Source organism: Argopecten irradians, chromosome 1 (assembly GCF_041381155.1).
Source record: "Argopecten irradians isolate NY chromosome 1, Ai_NY, whole genome shotgun sequence".
Taxonomy (NCBI): Eukaryota; Metazoa; Mollusca; class Bivalvia; order Pectinida; family Pectinidae; genus Argopecten; species Argopecten irradians.
This window is the reverse complement of record NC_091134.1, coordinates 48,802,702-48,824,892: the sequence shown is the minus strand read 5'-3', so window position 1 is coordinate 48,824,892 and position 22,191 is coordinate 48,802,702. Positions and strand designations below refer to the sequence as shown.

The window sequence follows — 22,191 nt, the reverse complement described above, 5'->3', positions numbered from 1 at the left end:
TATCTGATTATACACCACGCGAAATATCAAGAAACAACGTTTACAGACGTGAAAAATATGTTGACCTTATATTGAGAACATCTTCAAATACTCCTAAAGGCTCTGACATATCATCTCGAGATGACGCATAAGGCTATATTTAGGTATTTTGCAAATCTTTCACAGCAATTAAGGATTTTGAAGCATTTCTTTTCGAATAACACTAAAGGTCAACCCTCTCTCAAAACTCAACGACGCGTAAAAGGAAACAGTCACAGGTAGTGATAATACATATGGATGACCTCGTAATTTACGACACGAGAACCTTGAGAAATTTTCCATAAATGGAACTTTTGCAAATTATAACAGACGATTTTTACACTTTTATATCGTTGTCTCTGATAAAAGTAAAGACAACTCGCTAAATCCTGAAGATTGATATTTTGAACCACTTTTGTTACACGGTCAATACCTGCAGTGACGCATTCTAAGCATGATAACACTTGATTCCTAAGATATCAATCAAAGTGTTTACATCGTTTGGATTGGAAATTTTATTCTGTTTTCTGTTATTTCCTATCTGCAAGTCAAACGAAACCAAGTACGGCCCCATTAACAAGAAATAATATTAAATTTTGGTAATACATGAATATTGTTTTACATTGACTAGATATTGCTTCTGATTTATCAATATCTAGAAAGATATCCTGGAGTTAATACCATGATCCAGTTCCCAAAGGACATCTGCTTAGTGTTGTATGTCCCATACGATCTGTGTGGCTATTTTATGAATTGTCTCTACGGCTCATGATATTAACCTCAATTTATAATAGCCTTCATTTATTAAGGCTATAATGCTGAAATCTGGTCCCTACAATGGATTTATAAGCTTCCCGTCCTCTAAATAAGATGACCCAGTAGAATATTGATGAACTATTTGGATCGTAAGTTACTCCTTTGGGATATATTCCATAATTGCTTACTAATTAGAAGTACATACTTAAGGTCTATAACGTCGGTATTTTCATTCTGTTTGAGCATTAACAAAAATGTAACAATAGCAAGATTACTGTGTTACATGATGGCTTTTTTTTTTTAAAATGTTATGCCAGTTTTGCAATTTACTGACTATCCTCACAATACTGTAGCTATGAATTTGATAATTATTTAAGGATTAATTAAGTATTTAAGAAAATTAATTATATCTCCATAACATTAAAAACTATTTAAATTAATCTTTATAATTCAATTTACTATTTCAATATTCAACATTCATTTTGTGACTTTTTCTCTATGTAATCATTATGTCGTCATCTCAGCCAATCAGAAGCAACGTTTCAAACGGCGAAGCCATTTTTTCCTTTATGGGCTGATTACGAAAATTTTAAGCAAATGAAAATGCTCGTAACAAGCAAAATTAATTTACATCTAAGTAAACACTGATCAGACAAAAAACAACTTTTTGAATGTAACGCTTGATAACGAAGATGAAAATAAACAAAATGATTAATAATATTGCAATGGCCCTGCAGGTAGGGCGTTAGAATTGTACCTGCTGCCCCTATTGCATGATCGTAAAAGGCGACTAAATTTAGGATCTTATCTTTTCTATTCTTCCTAACTGACTTTATCCTTCCTAATGCCTCCCTTGGCACCACCTCATTTTTGGCCTTGAGTTGAGCGTTCGCCCCTGTGAGGAAGGCTCTGGGTTCTGTCCCCTGGCCGAGACACACCAAAGTCTATAAAAGTGGTAGTTTCTGCTCCTGCTTAGCGCTCAGCAAAAAGGGAGTGGAACGACTGGTTCGCCCGTTGTCAGTATAATGTGACCGGGTGGGGTGTGTTGCTTGGTGTCTTCGGCGGCATGCTCCAGTGATATAGCACTATAAAAAGGGCAAAAGTTCCACTATACAAGAAGACACAACATGAATATACCGCAGTCTCCCGAAACACGCACCTCGCACAACATACACACAACACACCGCATACATGAGAGGCCGTCCTTACATGACCATAGCTGTTAATAGGACGTTAATTAATCAAACAAACAAACAAACAAACAAATCAATTGGAGGGTTTCAAGATTCCAAAAAGACGTGGGTAAAGTACAATTTATCGTCGATTAGTCATACCATCCGGGGATTATGACGTCATCGTTTGACGTGAGTTTTGTGACGTAAAAATCACGGTAATTGTACTTTACCCACGTCATTTTGGGATCTCGAAACACCCCAATTGAAATAACATTGGATATCCTTTTTATTTTTTAATGTTCTCAGTTCAGTGTTAATGTAATCTTAATTTGATGTATAACATTATTATATGCGGTTTGAATACTAAGACAAAATAGTTTCAAACGACATAGATAAAACCTGCATTTGTGATACTGAGAACGTTGATAAACTTTAGAAAACTGGCATGAAATATAGGGAACACCCCGTTAACCGGAGGCATTAAACACAAGAACGATCATTGCATTATATAGATGAAATAAAAAGAACGAGGAAGTGAGGAATGCAGAGAGAAGGTAATGTAACATGACAAGTACTTTTCTATTACTTTAGAAATGAACTCATTTGCCGCTTTAACAGTAAATCATTTTCTAAATAATATCAACTTGTCCTGGGGGATCGAAAGTGTTGGCCCATTTGTGGAGAGTCGACGCAACAACTTATATGTTCTGATATTGTAGTGGACCACGAGGGCTTGCCACAACTATTACCGACAAAAGATAAGAGAATAATTCCATACCATATTTACGCTTCAGGCTTGGATTCCCAATTCCAACGAAAACGTCGTCAGCTGACGGCATTGATGCAACTACCGAACCTTTTTTCATTGTTATGCACTCGTAAAGCAAAGATAAAAATCATCAGCTTTCGGAGATTTTCTTCGTAATTACAATAAGTATGTATAATTGTTTGTGGCATAAATGATATGACAAAATCGTCTATCGTAGTGATATGAGCTTCCGAATCCATATTTACTGATAACGGATTACGGTTCCTGTCAAGTTCATTTGCGGTTTTCATATAATCTGCTTAATTGTTTCGTTTTATATGCCATAAATATATAAAGATACATACAAAGGATTTTTCCATTATGTAAGATTTGATGTATATTATCTATAAGCACTGTCTGGTCTTCAGTTTTATACTTATCTTTTGTTTTATAAAAAAAAATTGTTAGCACGTGCTGGTTCCACTTGTTTTTGGTTTAGAAACGAAACGTCTACGAATCGGTATCAACATTAGACGGTATTGCATGTGATTTATGGGTCGGCAGTGTAAGCAGTAGTAAATCAGATATGGAGTTAGAATTGATCTTTCTTTTCTCTTTTTATGATCTTGAAGGGCGACCTCATTTGGGAACTATTTTTCACCCCTTCTTATCACTATTTTTAATATGTTCTTTGACACAGCCTCACGTTTGCCGTTGAGCTTTCACTCGATAGATTACAGACATTACACTCTGTCAATGTTCGAGAATTACCATGGTCTATAAAAGTGCATGATTCTGCTGCAACATGGATGACAACCAGTTTCTCTTTTATCAGTATTTATCTTTGGATATTACAGAGTAACCATTTTGCATGTTGGTATCCATTGTGGCGTCATGTTTTTATGAGCGAAACTCACGTCGTTTTCTCCGAAAAGTATGGCGTTACGCTCTCAAACACATGTCACTGTCAAAACTACCCACAAATAGAAAATAGTGTGACAAGGATGTACATGTTGCTTGATGCTATGAGAGCATGTTTTAATACAGGAGTACTATAAAAATAATCACTAAATCACAAAGATAACATACAGTACCTTTCACTCCCAAAATACACAAACATCCGCCACACGTAACACATCGTGACCTTAGCTGTTACTAAGGTTGTAAGGCCGATAGCATAGAAAATGTAGATACGAAAATATGCAAATAGACAATCCCAATTAAAAGAACTTGGCATGTTTTTTCATCATAATTAATAGTTTCTTACTTTATGTAATATTAATTATTAAATTAAAATTGTATCGGTTGAAAACAAGCCCGTTTCTGCGTCCATCCGATGGAAATAAAAACGGTTTAGTTATTACAGCCTTGTTTTGCTGCTCACCACTGATAACTATTTTAAGACAATATATAATGAAATAAATAGCAAATGTATTTTTATATCCCCTATCATCCTGTATATTCCTTGATAAAATGTCTTAATGAGATAAAAGAAAAGTAATTTATTTAATTTCTGTTTGGGTCATTGGATGAGCCAAACAAAGTATAAAATCAGATAATACGTGAAACGAAATTTACAATATTAATGATTTATAGAAAGGCAGACAGACATTGCTGATTGGAACTAATGATGCGATGAGTTAACGAGGCTTTTTACAACATCTGATAGATTTCTTTTAAGACCATAATGAACACTGAGGCTTTTTCTTATGAGGCTAAAACTATTTTGTAACCGCCGTTGCACCAATTATCTATATAATGTACTGTAAAACTTCTCTGAAATTTTCATTGGACGTAGATTTCACGAATGCTCATTGATTTTTAGACAAAATTATATTCTGTAGATTTTTGTATGTTTTATCAAGTTAGTATACGCAAGAAGATATGAAGTAATCCCTTCGGGGTTTGTATTGACATCAGTGATCCTGTTTATTTTTTGTAAAGTTACCCTGGTGATTTGTCTCTGATATTTCATAAATACATGTTTCTGTTGTGAGTATGACACACAAGGCATGCAGTAAATCATTTATTATTTATACTGTAAGTAACTTTGCCTATTTTATAATTTTACATAGGTCACAAATGTACTCTGACCTTTTCATTAGAAAGGGAATGGGACGACTGGTGTCTATCTTGACCAGACGGAATGTGCCGTCCCGTGTTTTGGTTGTATACTTAATGATATAGCACTATGACATGTTCTACTAGGTTTACCATCAATACATACCTCAGTATCCAAATCTCACACACATATATAAGTATTGTTACAAATATAATTCATCTACTGATATTGCATTCTCTATGATATGCCTTAATCGCATCCTAAAGAGGAATTGATATCAGCGTTTAGCCCGTTTTCCAATCCTAGCTGAATGTATTTGCATGTGTATGTATATCTTCACTTGTTTGTTTGAATGAAGTATTGCTTAAACTAATTGCATCCTGGAATATTTTTTTAAAAATCATTTCGTGTTAGCAGCCAATGCATGGAATTGAATATTGCCAAATGGTAATTCAATTCGGGAATTATCAAAAATAACACAGCTGAGTACGGTAAACAATATATGCACCAACAATCTAAATGTATACTTGAGATGTACAGGATGTCCCATAAAGTATACACTTTCAAATTTAATACTTTGTTCAAATATATTGTGCAAAAAATGTCATGCTTATCAACAACCCTTTTCATGGTACATAGCGACTTTCTACTATCAGGGGCCGCGGTGGCCGAGTGGTTAAGATGCCCCGACATCCTATGATTATGATTATGTATTGCCTGTATTTACAGTATTAGTGCAGATGTTTTTATGATTATTTTTATTTGTTTGTTTTGTGAGGAACCTCGGGGGACCCAACCCCCGGGGCCCTATTGACGGGAAAAATAAAATTATTTTTATCCTCGAAAAAAAAAAAAAAAAAAGATGTCCCTACATATTACCACAAACCCTCCACCTCTAGGTCGTGAGTTAGAATCCCATGCGGGACAGTTGCCAGGTACTGACCGCTGGTCGGTGATTTTTTTCTCCTAGTACTCCAGCTTTGATCCAACGACTAACCTGGCACGTCCTTACACGACTCTGGATGTTAATATGGCGTTAAACTAATAAAACCTTCCTATTATCATTCTTGCGATTCTTACCCATTCAGAGAAAAATTAACAGGTTGAAAATGGAAGCATAAGGATATCATAATTAACGCGAATCATTCACAGTATCTGAATAATATCCATAAGTCATTTTTGTTTGAATTCCGACCAACGGTTATTGAGAAGAAATCGATTGCTGACGGCCGGACGGACGACGGACGCCACAGTATCGTATAAGCTTCGGACCAGGTGAGCTAAAAATGACGTCATTTCGGTGAGTGTTTCATTCACCGAAAGGTTAAAGATCGGTGTCAAATTTGGAAATGTTCCGTCAGATGTGGAACAAATCCACGTGATCGTATTGACGTATAAAGCATTTTGTATTGACGGATAAAGATAAAGTTTATTTGGCAGTAGTGACCAGTCAGTATATGGGGCAGTTGTAGGATAAACACATTTACAGGATACCTTGTGCCTGTTAATTATCCTCAATAACATTATCAGTCCTGTTACACATATTTGTATTTGTACTTCTATTTGGTATTCGAAAAATATCAAATCTTTTATTTTTTGAATATGTAATCAGAAAATAAATCCTTTTCATTAGCCATATTCGTTACATTTAATAAATCTTTGGTTATACAGCTTTGCATTGTATAAGTTATTAAAACCTTATCATTTGTCATGCAGTATTTGTTTGCACGTGCGAGGTGAGCTGCCTATTAAACGCTTAAAGTGGCATTGTGTCATGTTGGATGAAAACCTCCATAAATCAATCTATGAAGTAGTGAGAAGCATGTTTGTGTTCTAGGAAATTAAAACAGTAGAATAAATATTTCTGGTGAAATTCCTATTTACACACATCGCTGAAAATGAGTTTCTTTAAACACTTCTTTTTTGGTATAATTGCACATTGTGGATGAATAAACTCGTGTGTTATATCGCTGAAAAAACAAACCCCTTGAAGTATTTTTGTGTAATTGAACAATCGTGATAGACCGCTCGAAAATTAAGTTAAACTACACTTAGTGGCCGACGGACGTTTCAATGGGAGAAATTGATAACGGTTGGCATTATTTTGACGTCCAAACAGCCTAATTGATAATACTGGTGCTATCGATTACAAATGGCGATGGCAAAGAGACAAGGGTTTCCCCGGGCAAAACGGTTGATCTCGGAGCAGCACGACCAACGCTCTCCGTGCTATGTTAAAGCAAAACGCCACACTATCTACATGCTACGATTAGAGTGTTAATATATATCGGTAGCTTCTATGTCTATATCATTTCTTTAATATATAGTCCAAGAAACTCTGCAGAGCTTTAATCAAAACTTCTGCTTTACTGTCTAGTGTGATATAGTGGTAGGCAGTAGATTTAGCATACGTATATATACAGTTTACGTTATACAGGCTGGGTAACATGATTGAATGCGGACGATGCACGCACGTGTTGTTATTTATCGGATATCACAAATGAATCCCATCAGGAGGTTAAAACTTTATAATAACATTGATTGAGGGACATACAAACATCAGTTTTTTACCTGTGTAATTGGCTGTTTGGACTTTAAAGACATGAAAAAACAACAGCACTCGGAGAAGAAAAAAATATTTGTTTAACAATATCGGACACTTTTATCAATCGTTAAATATTGCAAGACACTTGAAGAATTTCCTGTTCGAATAGTGACACTATGGAGGAAAAGCTGGAGGAGTTTTGTAATAAAACTCTTGATGATTTGGAAAATTGCACCAAGCGGTATTCCAGAATGATTACTGTGATGAACGGGACCCAAGAGACCTATTCTGGACCGGAAGCTGTGCTTGTCCCTCTCTGTTTCGGCATTGTGTTCGTCATCGGCATCATAGGTAATTTATTTCTTTTATATTATGTCCTACGCAAAAGGCGTCTGAATACCCCCCACAATTGTTACGTGGTAAACCTGGCAGCTGGGGACATTGTCATGATCACAGTAGCTTTGCCTTTTATTTCAACAATTTATACAACCGTTGAATGGCCTTTTGGAGAGACCATTTGTAAGCTTAGTGAGTTTGTTCAAACTCTGAGTACAGCTGTTACTATATTTTCTATAACCGCACTGAGTATTGAACGCTACCTGATATTGTCAGTAACAGAGCCATCGGGGAGAAATAAAAAGACTTTGATAATCATTGTTCTGATTTGGATCTTTGCTTTGATACTTGCCATCCCAGACTTTGTGTCAGCAACCATCTTTATCGGGGAGCCAGGCTCCTTGGAATTTTGTTTCCTGTATCGCCCCACCTGGCCCGAACTCTATGCGCAGACTCTGACAATTATCAAGCTTCTCTTCCTGTTTGTAATTCCGCTCCTGATTTTGACTCCATTCTACATCCTCATTGTTTCCACACTCCTGAACACTGACCGCAATGAATGCCGAATAAACAGCAATGGGGCTATACCACTCAATCCGGAGTCAAGTCATGATTATGGACAAAAAATGGCTAGGAACAGAAAAATAATAGCTATTCTTGTCATGTCACTTGTAGCATTGTTTGTAATTTGTTGGTTACCAAGGCATATTTTTTTAATCTGGTTTTATTTTGTACCTGGCGAATTCGGTCAGTTTTGGCATGTTTTCAAAATAACCGGTTTTTGTCTTATGTTTGTGAACTCTGGTATCAACCCGTTAGCTTTCCTGCTCTTTGATTCTGGTTTCCGCCATTTTGTATCGTCATGCGAATGGTGCAAACCAACTCCTTACCAGCCAGAGGTATTTGACGATTGCACAAGCGGCGTTAAACAAACCATTGTGTTGACAACATTGGCAAATGACCGCAAAAACTGTAGTGAACTTTGAACTATAGGCAAACCAAAGATGGAAAACAAAATTTTATACAGTTTTAAAATTTACTTTAGTCAATTGAATTTAATCAATTTATTTCAAGTTTGTTATGCCATTTTGTTTTCCATAATTGTTTTTGTCGATAAAATATGATTAACGTAGACTCTGAAAACAATTTTCGTTTTGAATATATATCTTTTTGCTTTCTAACAAACAGTCCTTTTAAGCTTGCGTCTCTAGTTTCGCCCTTCTGCGACTAAATCTAATTTACACATGATCTCATTTAAAGTTGTTTTTGGTGGTACAAATTTAATCTGTCTATAGTTTATATCACTGGTAACATTTTATTTATCAATTATTGAAATATTAATATATTGTTCATCTGATCTCGCATTAAAACGCACAACTTGATTTCCAAAATCAAAATGTAAAGTAAAGATATTTTATTATGCAAACGGTTTCTAAATAAATTTCTACTTTTTTCTCAAGCATTAATATAATGTTATTGTTGTTCCTATACTTATGTTATCGACTCCTCCATTTGCTGTACATTAGTGATTGAAGTTTGACACATTTCAAATCATTCGTATTTTTTGTTCAGTAAATGATTTTTAGACGACGAGATATGTAGAAATGTGACGATAATATATTTATTTGGATATTCTATTTTTGCATCCTATTATACCTAATTTAAAACATATAAATATAAAAAGTACAGGTATTTTTATATTGATAATTATTACAAATGTATACCTTCTTTGACTTTACCAGCATTGTGTTACATCTAAAACGTATTTCAAATCTTAACACATTTTTTTGACATAGCAATTTTTTGTATTCGCACTACTTACTAAATTTAGTGGCTTTAATATAGAATGTGTAAATAGCGCGTCAGCAATAACAATTTTGAATTAATTTGTACTTAATATTTGCTTCAATGGCGTATAAACCGTGTAAGCAGTTCAGTATATATCTATATATCTTACAATTATTTAGTTATTTAAGTAAAATTTCATAATTGCAACCAAATTATTACCATTATTGGTTGTAATGACATTTGATTTGTTCATGTTAAAATTGTATTTGTTTTTTGTAAGATACAAAAAAAAATGTTCATTGTAATATACAAAAACCATCACAATAGATGTGATTTTGTTTTACATTTTGTATACATTTTCTGGTGTTTTTTACGTTTAAAAAAATTCCCATCGCATTTTAATGACATATAAATATATAGATGTACATTATTTTATATTGTTCTTTTATCTCTTTTTAATCAAAGACTATATTGGTGGTTGTATGTGAGGTTATCATCGTGTTTATTTTATCTACACATAAAGGATGAGTTTAAATACGAATTAACAAAAATGTTTCTTTTTTTCCGTACCATACGCCTAACCTTTTTACATTATGTTACACATTCTTAATAGGTAATACATTTTTATTACCTATGGTTAAATTTGAAGAAAAAAGAAAATATGTTCCATTTATTATATCTGAAGTACATTTAACAGTTAGGATTAAATTACTTTTTTAATTTCGCTAAGACTTAACATTTTTGAACAAACTACTTCAAGAATGATGTTATATGTTCACAGAGGCATTAAGAATTATATGTAAATACTGATGTGATGGTGTAATAATGTAGTTTTTCTTTAACCAGCTTACGTGTGATGTAAATTGCTTGCAAATTGTTATGGTCGCAAACAGTATTGTGAATGTACATTTTAAATAAACAATAGTATACTAATTATTCAAATTTTAATACCTTTGATTTAACAAGTGCAATTAAAGTCGATGGTTTTGAAATTGTGTCGAAACTAATTTGATAACTTGATAAATTAGATAATCGATCGATCAATTTTCTTACCGTACTCAAAAGATTATTCAGAACATGATGATCTGGTTGAAATAATAACGGTTATCATTTTTGTTCACATATAAATGTGAATGGATATATTGCGTCTACAAAAATACATTTCAACATTAAGTGGATTTGATGAATTTCGATGCAAATGTAAAACCATATATTTACGTGGGCGAGATTATTCAGGATATCAACTATGATTGCACTTGTCGGTTGAAGGAACTTTTCACACATACTTATATATTGTTGCTGTACAGATTGCTGAACGCTTCCATCTTAATGTATATTGATATAATGATACAATATGTATTAATAATATAACATATATAGCGTACATATTTATCAGCATATTAAATCTTCTATATATTTTTGTACCGACATTTTGACACAAACCCACTGTTGATGAAAGTTTTCATTGTTTAATCTGTCTCTAATGATTTTTTTTGTTATTAATACAATGAGATATAATATCAACTTTGCTTAAAGTATATATACTTTTTTTTAAATCAAGTTTGATATAACGAATACAATTGTATAGCAAATATGACAACAAGCAAAAAACATTCGTTCATTAACTTAATTATGAAGAACAACTTCTTTTTTGGATTTCTTTTTTTTTATTATTTTTTTTTTAATTTCTGAGATACATCTATGAGATGTTAAGATACATCCATAAATACGTTAGAAAAGTCGTTACGTAAAAGTTGTTAACACTAAAAAGGAAAAAGAAATCCATAGTATTTTATTAGTAATTTATTCGGCTTAGTTGCAACATTGAACATCACGCTCACATATTTGAGTTTATAGATTGAATAAAATATAGATAAAATTGAAGTATTGCTTCTTTACATGTATAAACTGTCAACAAAGCAGTTTATGTAGGTGTAAACTAATAAAAATTTTAAGTGTCAAACGGTTCTCGTGTATTTGTTGCAGGGTATTTTCTGGAAAGGGTTTATGTTTTTGAAATCGCACATGTCAAAAGCCGATAGCATATCGGTGTGTGATATATAATATAGATTGACGATTCCTGATCAATCCAAAAGTGGCTGTCGAGACCCCCTAAATGAGTCAAAATTTAAAATAAAAAATCCGACTGATAAAAATTAGTTTTTATTGAGATACTGAATACCATGGTAGCATTGTGTGCCACAGAAGCCTATGTCCGCAAGGCTTGCACTCTTTCAGTTAAATGTCTGTTTTCTTGTTTCTTTTATCGCTTGTCAACGAACATGTATTTCACTGTCAAATTGCAACGATTTTATACTTACATACCGTTTAGTCATCGTACTCTATAAAAGATGCATTTTTTTCTTTCTTAACATGACGAGATAGAGCTGGTCGACTGGTTTGCCCATTGTCAGTATAATTTCAGTAAGATCGCACTTTAAGTGTTAAAAGTCCTATTATAACACGTCTGTTTAGATCTGAACACACTACATACAAGGGAGGCTGTCCTTAACTGACTCATGCTCTAGTAAGACGTTAATAAGCTCCCTAACAATTAAGCAAATTAACGAACTCCTTGCTTTGAGAAAATCTATTTGTTTATTGAACAGTCAGGTATGTACACATATAATCCTCCTCAATATCAATTTTCTTTTTCATTTTCGGTCACAAATCTCCTAAAGTCACTTACTGGTTTAGCACATGCGTAGATAGGATTTCCGTACTTTACTTGTTATTGATTATTGTATATATCACCTAGATATATACACGGTTACGGAAATAAAGTCCCATCTAAATGTCGTAGGTGTTGTTACATATTGAACCCGAGGAAATAAGACATCGGGGATAAAACGTTAAAGCTCAAATATATTGCGGTTTCACTTCCGCCCGTATGCTCATTAATCTAGGTATTAACAAAAATGGTCACAAGGAAATCTTTAAATCGGCACAAATGTAGTTAGTGATATGGTGATGCACCTTGGAAACTTGTTAACCGAAAAGAATCTACACTATGGGATTTCAAATCCAATCGTTGTATACGATTGTTGTTCAATAACTATTCTGTTAATTTCTATTTTGGCGGTGTTAATTTACCCGATGTGTCAGTAGAATCCGCATTAAACTCCATAGCTTGCATGTGTTTTTATCTTATAAGGAAGTGGTGAATAACAGTTGCGTCATTCCATTGTCCCTGGGCCTGGAAAGTACTTTTATAAGAATAATTAACCCCAATAATTCTACTGAGAAGGGTTATGAACGAATTTTCATTTATTTATATTTATCTTTATAATGTCTTTATTGATTTGCCCAAAAATAATTTTATCATCGAATTATTTTGTCCCGAATATGATAATGTTGATTTTGAGGGTTGATATGATTAAGTTTACATCAACAGCTACGCTAATTAATATATAAAACATCATATGTATGCAGTACATTGCCTGCGGTGTTTGCTTGCTTGAATTAGGAGACTGCGGTTAGATATTAATACAGACGATTGGTTTAGTTTATTAACAATCTTGGTCATTTAAAGATACTAAATCATTAGATTTACATAGATTTCTTTGGGGTTTTGATTAGCTACAAACGTTCTTATACCTGAAATTAGAAAGTTTTCAAAATTACAACATCTGATTTGAAATATTGGCAATGTTTATCAACGTTAAAATATCGCCAAACACAACAAGAAACTGTATCTGTCGGCATTGGCTGTTTATAACGGAAAGAACCGAGTGCAGCTTTGAGTTCAAAATCGGGATCGCTGAAAATCTCATCCGGCTAATGGATATAGATGTAATAACACCACTATAAGAGGCCACTTATATCTTATCGGTTATATTGGCCTGATTCAGTGAAACAGCCGATACATACATTGACAAGTAAATATGAATCTTTAGAGTATGTGATGAAAATATGACAAGAAGTGAAAGGTATTTTCACCCGTTAATTATGTATATATATATACAGGTATACATGTACTTTATTAAGCAAACATATACATTTTACATAGGTCTACAATGTATATGTATATGTAAGGTATATTTTGCTTTGAATACATAAAAATACCGATACAATTTAGATATACAATTCGGTTGATTTTTTAAAGACGCTCCATCGCTGACAAATGGTATTTTTTCACTATCAAAAACAGGAGCAGACGATTTAGTGTTTTTCTTCAGTTACAAAAGTTGCTTACTTTACACAATTACCACCATTGAAAAGTTTGAGCTTCTAATTTTACTTCAAGTTAAAAATATGAAAAATAATTGATTGCATCCCGAGAAAAATCCGTGGCACTATATTTTATATGGAATTAAGCACTGGTTGCGCATGCACCAAAGGCAAAAGAAATTTTTTTATACTATTTTTGTGTTAATTAGACATTGGTAAAGGATTGAACACCATTTATTGTTCAAATGATAAATATCATTTATGCTCTGTCGGCGGTGGAGCATCTTAAGTAAATCAGATGGAAAAAGGTTATATAACTCGTGACATGTAGCTATAGAGGGGAATGTCCATTAGACGGATAGACATTATAACTAGGGATATATATATATATAGAGGTATATTTATTACATAATTTGTTTACACCAATTCATATTCGAGGAAATATAATAGTTTTAATTATTATACCTTTGCTTCCTTTTCACTATAGAAAGAGTAGAGAATAAAAATGCTATTCAAATCCAATTGTAATCCAGTCGTTTAAAACTGCTATTTACCGGGTAAATAGTCATTCGAACTATTTACCTGAAAATGAGCTATTTACCTGCATTCAAATTTTCGCGGACTTTTGCTTAATCATGAATTTGATTGGATAACGCATTGGGAGTACTTCATTCGGAACCTCTCTGACTGTATCTCACTTCCAACGAAAAAACACAAAGCGCTTAGGTGATCTAGATTTGACGCTGCAGACGACAACTTGTTTACAACATGGTCTCCAGATTCATCAACCTAGACGAGGAATCTCTCGAAAAATTGTTGACCGATAGGGACAGTGGAAATACACAGCAAGTTGTTAAAACAGCAGTTAATATTTTAAAGGACTTCGTACGAGAAAAATCTCAACGGTATATTCGGGAAATAGCACTTTTATTGTCCCCCTTGACACAACTATTTCCCTCGGCTTCGCCTCGGGAAATAGTTTATGTCTCGGGGGACAATAAAAGTGCTATCTCATACCCATTCAATAACTGTATACTATTAATATAAACTTCCCTGGAATCGCGCGTAACAGTGAGTTACGTTATTATGACGTCACAAAGGTTCACGCTCAATTTCGCACTTGCTTTATAGATCTCGAATCAAGCACGTCATCTAGACGTTTATCGAGTAATAATTCATTTTTGCTTGTTACGAGCATTTTCATTGGCTTAAAAATTTACTTTATCAGCCCATAAAGGAAAAAATGGCGTCGCCGTTTGTAACGTCGCTTCTTATTGGCAGAGATGACGGCGTAATAATTTCATAGACAAAAGAGTCCAAAGATGAATTTTAAATGTTGAAGAGATTATCTTTAGTAAATTGAATTATAAGGATTAATTTGAATAGATTTTTTATGTTATGGAGATATAACACAAAAATCTGAGTGTACTCTCATCATAAACCGCTTCGCGGTTTATTTAGAGTACACTCAGATTTTTGTGTTATATCTCCATAACATAAAAAATTTATTCAAGTTAATCCTTAAAAGGACGGACACGGCGAATGTATTAGATTAAAAGGCTGCATGCAGGTCTAATAATGTTAAAAAAAGACAATAAGACATTCAAATCGGAGTTACAACGTCAATCTTCAATAGAACTTGAGGCTGCTCCGTACGGTACGGTGCTGTTGATTTTGTTTTATTTTAAGTGATTGTCATATTCGTTTTATAAAATATTCAACTAAAAAAATAGCGATTATATAATAAAATAAATATTTCATGGGTTTCTGTGCTCTAGTTCATAATATTTACCCCTCGGTGGTGGTAATCAGCAAATATTATATTGCACGAGGCCGAACCTCGGGTTAATATTATGAACTAGAGCACAGTAACCCATGAAATATTTGTATAAAAGGGAATTTCCATTAGATATTATTATAATTAGGGCTATAATAAGGAATGTCCATTAGACGGATAGAGACTCTAACTAAAGATATATAGGGAATGGCCATTAGACGGATATGTATTATAACTAGGGCTACATGTATATAGGGAATGTCCATTAGACGGATAGACACTATAACTTGAGATACATAGGGAATGTCCATTAGACGGATAGACATTATAACTAAGGATATATAGGGAATGTCAAATATTGATATAATGATAAAAGAAAAATATGTACCTCATTAGTCCGCTAAACATGCCTATATTATTAGTTTTTCCTTATTATAAAGTTTGTATATTAGGCCATTTTTTAAAACCTAATAATATTGGCAGGTTTAGCGACTAGTACCTAATATCATGACAAATGAAAATAAAATAATGGTAGAAGCAAGTATCATTGAAACCATATAATAGAATGAAAACTCATCTTTAAAGCTGCAAAAACCTGTACAAAATATGAATATTTACACTTAGAAACTCTTCACAAAACTTCTGCATACGTTTCAACGTTTATTAGATTTAACACAGTAATCAGGTACTTGTAGTCGATAAATTGGTGTTTTCAGTCGATAGCAGATATGTCCATTAGACAGATGAGATTTCCTTCGGTAAATGTTCCCAGCTCGCGCATGCACACAGGGATTGTTTACCTCGCCGAAAGATAATAATATGAAATAGTGACTAGGTCGTTTCTATTCATTTTTAGTTTTTTCTTCTTTTTGAACAAAATGGTTATACAAACTTTTAAATTTTGTTATTAACACAAAGTACACAACTTTAACCATTATTTTCAGTTCTATAATTCGTTTTATCTTTTATTACATGATTTTTTAACGATTTAGTCCCTTTCAGAACGGCATTGTTTGTATGTTTGGGAGAATGCGGTATATTCATGTGTTTCTTGCAGTTAGGGTGTAAGAATTGTTCCTACTGCCACTATTTCATGATCATCAGAGGCGACTTTATTTAGGATCTTATATTTTCTCTTCTTTTTATTTAATTTACTTTCTTCTTCCTAATGTCTCCCGTGACACTGTCTCACTTTTGGCCTTCTGTTGAGCGCTCGCCCCTATGAGGTAGGCTCTGGGTTCTGTCCTTTGGCCAAGACACACCAGAGTCTATGGAAGTGGTAGTCTCTGCACCTGCTTAGACCTCAGCAAACCGGGATTGGGACGACTGGTTAGCCCGTTGTCAGTATAATGTGACCGGGTGGAGTGTGTTACTTGGTGCCTTCGGCGACATGATTCAGTGACATAGCACTATATGAAAGGCAAGAGTTCCACTATACAAGAAGACACAAATTGTCCTTACATGACCCTGGCTGTTAATTGACGCTAATTTAATCAAACAAACATCTTTGTGAAAGAAGGACTTTTATTCTTTATACAGTGCAATCTCACTGAAGTATGTCGCCAAAGCCACTAAACAGTACACCTTATCCGGTTTCATTATAATGACAACAGCCAAATCAGTCGTCCCCATTCCCTTAAGGCTGAGCGTTAAGAAGGGGTAGAAATTTGACTATAGTATCTCGGCCAGTGGACAGAACCTAAAGCCACAACAAAATGATGAGGTGTCGAGGGAACCGTTAGGAAAAAGAAAGTCAGTTAGAAAGAAGAGTAACGATAAGATATCAAACTTTAGTCACCTATTGAGGTTCAATGCCCTAATATATTACATTTTACTATTTTTACTATATTTGTTTTTCTAGATTTTTGGTAGACTGTCTTTGCCATTGATAGCTGTTTATCAATCTAGTTTGATGGGACTAGTTCCCCTGTAATGTGACCGGCCGGGTGTGTTGCTTGGTGTCTTCGGCGACATGCTTCAGTGAGATAGCACTATAAAAAGGGCAAGAGTTCCACTATTACAAGGAGAAGCAACACGGATATATCGCAGTCTCCCTTAACATGCAATCTGATTAAATTACAGAAACGCTTTATCACTCCGTTACATATACAAAATCGAGGCCGTTGTCAGTATAATGTGACCGAGTGGATGTGCTTGGTCGGTGTCTTCGGCGACATGCTTCAGTGCGATAGCGCTATAAAAAGGGCAAGAGTTCCACTATCACAAGGAGACACAAGTATTTGTCTCAGTCTTCCAAAACATACAGACAATTACACACCGACCGCAACACACAGCATAATATGAAAGGCTGTCCTTGAATGAACCTTGTTGTAAATAGGACGTTAAACAAATTAAACAAAATCTGAAAAAGGTTACATCACAGTTTAATTAGATATTACTTTCTCGTGAAGCTCGTACGTATGAGGTACAAAACAAACAAATTTCGACAACGATATAAGTGTTTATCAGAACCACCAACTTGCCTGGAAAACATTTAGATTGCCATCAGTCGTAATGAAGAGTCCCGATTGTCAAGCCAGTGTTGATACTAGATACTGCGAAGAATTTATGGACTATAAAGCTAAATCTTAAGGTAAGTGATTGTGGGAGTCAACTTGATCATACAATTTTATCACATTTTGGTGTTATGAACAAATATTGAACAAATAATCATAATGTTTTCATAAGCATGCCAGTTAAAGGATCCTTTGATTAATAGTTTGAATTGGATAACTGTATGCATATTTTGAATAATGCATTAATACAATAAGATAGTGTGAATTACCCATGTTCTACCATTTAAAGATACTCCACCACCGACAGAGCATAAATGATACTCATCATTTGAAAAATAATCGATGTTTGAACGTATATATATATATGTCTAATTAAAACAAAAAAATAATAACTTACATGTATTTTGCCTTTAGTGCATGAACAATCAGTACTTAATTTCCTATAGGACATAGTGCCAAGGAATTTTTTCGGGATGCAATTATATAATTTTATTATCTTAAAGTAGAATTAAAAGCTCAAACTTTTCAATGCTGGTAATGGTGTAAAGTAAGTAATTTTTGGAACTGAAGAAAACTACTAATCCGTCTGATTTGTGTTTTATTGAGAAAAAATACTATTTGTCAACGATGGAGCATCTTTAAGCATTTCAGATAGATATTGCAAAAAAATCACAACCTGGAGGAAAAACTGTGAAGCACGAGCCTTCCTTGATAAAGAATCTTAAATCGAATGTTGAGCTTCACGTTGTCTCGCTGTTAATTAAAGGTGGTAAATGTGCATGTTTCACCTATCCTGTTCGTGTTTTGTGTGTTTACTATTGAAATTTACATAAATACATAACACAGCTAACGTAATGTATGAGAATGTTATTGACGTAACGTCAATACAGTATTGTTGTGCTGGTGGCGTAATATATGGCTGCCGAGATATCACGTAATATGTTATGTACGTACCGGCTGTGAAACTGCTCACACGCAATAGACTACATGACGTCATCAATACATTGGGCGTACATTGTAAGATGACGTCCTTAATTTGAATGCATAACGACGTGTCTGTGCTAAAGAATGGAAAAGCTGGAAAGCAACTGACGTTTCATTATTTTTCTATTTTATGGAAAAAATGATCTCATATGGGTCTGTCATATAAGTAGGGATATCTCAACCCTTGTGAAAGCTAGTCAAACTTTTGCAAGTGGGTTAACTAGCCTTGTTTTCACTCTGGTTGAGCTATTCATATCCACTTGACAAACCCATGTAAGATTCTTTTAGTCTACTAGGCAGAACGGTATGTGATGAACAGCATAACCTTTTCACGCCTGATCAATCTGGTGATAGTAATTCAGCACTGCCTTTTTGCGTGACCTTTAATCCAGAAAGGTTTAGGTTAAAGTGCTATGTACCTTAGTGAGCTTAGCATTGCATAAGACAGGATTAGCGGTAACTCGTTTCAGGAATGAACTGCACCTAACACATGTTGCTGATATCAATTGACGAAATGTTGATGTGCTCCTGAAAACAAGATAAACAATACCAAGGAGTAGTAACACAATACTCGAATCAATTTAAGGATGTGAAATAATATTACCTAAATTCTGTAACATCTCTAAACGATTTTTTTTCTATATTGTATCAGTAAATAACGTTCGAGGTCATAACGTATTATTCATGTTAAGCAATTAACCAGGTTAGTACAAGACATGCATGGGTAGTTGCACTAAGTGAAATGTACAAAATTCATATTTGTTTATGCCTTGAAACTTTGTAAGTTTATATTTATATCGAATCACCTTTAGATTCCTTAATAGATAAACAGTCATGTTGGTGCTAAAAGTCGTCATGATTGATTTGAACTGAAATATCTTTAATCTGTTTTAAAGTCCTAACGATTTACATCTAAGATCAGCTTTGGTATACCTTTGTAAAGAGACGTTGTGTGGTGAGAGATGTTAGACAAAAACGCCAAATATAATTATTTACCGCAAATGATGTATAAGCTGCAAGCTTTATCATATACATTTTATCATTTACATTATACTTTTTAAAAGTATAATTATCAGCTATTGGTGTAAGTAATGACATCAGACATTCTTTGTTTGTTTTTAATATTCTGTATGCTCTAGACTTTCTTTACCTTTTGTAATTATTCTGATGAATGGTAGCAGCTTTACCAGACAAAACTGACTAGACTCGACCTATCTTTACCCAGGTGCCTGGGTGTAACCTCTAAGAAAATAACATAGATACCCTTCTTTATAAACTGATAGATAATCCATCAAACGACCGCTGGCTTCTGCTCAGTTCCTTAATTACTACAAAGCTACTTATCCTAAAGCTGACTGCACCATCAACGTTAACATAATCTCTAATACCATTTTATAAATAAGTCACGTCCGAGCTGACGTATATATACACGTGCATTTCTCAACTATTTCTGGATGGTTATCAGAGTCACTTAATTAAAACTGATATACACTCTGATCGTCCAGACCTATGAGTAGGATAGCTCTTCTACAGCTTTAAAAGCATTAATATGTTTTATAGGCAATGTAAGTGTTATTTACAGAGAGCAAGAAAGCAACGATTATCGACACTGCAATTGAGAAATATATTACACGACGTCAATGACAGTCAATCATCACAAAGTCGAAGTAGGATGACCATTATTTAGTGCTGGAGTAAGTGAACTTGAAGATTTAAATATTTTATCGGGTCTTAAAAATGCCTTCAAATTATTTATACACTGATGTCGCATACATTCCCGTTTTGATTACTGGGTCTGGTGCAAGATGAGTAGTCTGAATACTAATTGTTTAAGCAGTAATTAAAATCACCATAATAAATATTGTTACACATAAAACAACAATTTGGAACAACATCATAATAAGTATAAAAATCTGAAATATCAATATTTGTTAGTTAAAGAAAAATGCAACGGATTGCCACTGATTAAATAGTAATTTGATGTAATGATAATTACAATATTACCCCCGATATAAACCAGAGAGCCACTGAAACGGAAACCTGATAAGCCGGTGAGGACCACAAAAGCCATCGTATTGACCTGATAATAACGGACAAGTAAAAGATAGAAGATTGATGATAACTCTAATGTAATGAGAGGAGTAAGTGGATTTGATCATTAAATCGGAGTTGTAGAGGAGATGTACTCGTACATAGCCCTGCGTTAAAGATACTCTTTCATACAATTTACTGCATTACTTTCACAAAGTTGTAATGTTTCGGTTGTTTTTTTATTGTTTTTTTTTTTTTTGTTGATTTTTTTTATTATTATTTAGGCTCGTGACTTTTTAATGCGTTCAAACTTCACAGTTTACTATATATAAAAAAATCATTGTTCCTGCAGTTGAAGGTTTATCTCATTATCATTATTGCCGAAACTATTTATCGCCACCGAAATTTAAAATTCCCTCATGGAAATTGGTTGGTTTACAGTACATATAAAAGGGGGAAAACAATATAAACAACATATTTTATTGTGTAATTTTATATGCAATGGGACTGGGCACAAGTTTTCCAACTAATATGAAGCCCTCTCCCTACAGAATTATAATTAATTATATATCAAAGAATACAAAAATGACAAAAATATACATATTTACAAGAATGAAGAGAGAGAGAGATAGAGAGAGAGAGAGAGAGAGGGAGGGAGAGAGAGAGAGAGAGAGAGAGAGAGAGAGAGAGAGAGAGAGTTTATTTTAATAAATGTATATAGTTACTTAATTTATTGAAGTGTATGTATTTGTGATCACTCCCGATGCTGACGACCGACGTTGTACTGATCGCTATTCTTGTCTCGCTGCTTTACTTAAAGTTCATCACATCCCGTGCCTTCGTATCTTTCTCCTGTCAATCTGTTGCTTTCTTAATTACGTTTCCCATCGGGCCCAAAACCTAGTACATGCATATTCACTGAAAGTAAGATAATTATAAAGACTCAACTAACCAGTGCTCGAACAGGATAGTGCTCGAACACCTAATTTATTTTTCACTTCTCATTTCTAAAATCAGTCTCTTCTTTTGTTCATGTTGCATGATAATTGTGGCTTGGGCTGACACTTTTCTTCCGCCAATTAGAAAAATTCGCTTACCAGTTTCGTAATTTGAATATTAGCAGACGACATCTGGCGGCGAATCACAAAATTGACGATCGCCAAAATAAACATCATCGCATGAAAACTTCGAAATATTCCAATCATATTTAAGTATGTTAAAATGATAGCAAAACTTATCTTCTTAAAGAAAAATAGCACTTGTAAGATGTGTTTGGCATGAAGAA

At 33.9% G+C, this 22,191-nt stretch overlaps 1 protein-coding gene across 1 annotated transcript; it reads left to right on the top strand.

The window, feature by feature from the left end:
* The first annotated feature begins 7,067 nt into the window (after positions 1 to 7,067).
* LOC138331041 (neuropeptide CCHamide-1 receptor-like) lies at positions 7,068 to 11,561 on the top strand. Its single transcript, XM_069278500.1, has one exon. The coding sequence runs from the start codon at positions 7,481 to 7,483 to the stop codon at positions 8,624 to 8,626; it is 1,146 nt and encodes a 381-aa protein (XP_069134601.1). The 5' UTR covers positions 7,068 to 7,480; the 3' UTR covers positions 8,627 to 11,561.
* The last annotated feature ends 10,630 nt before the right edge of the window (positions 11,562 to 22,191 follow it).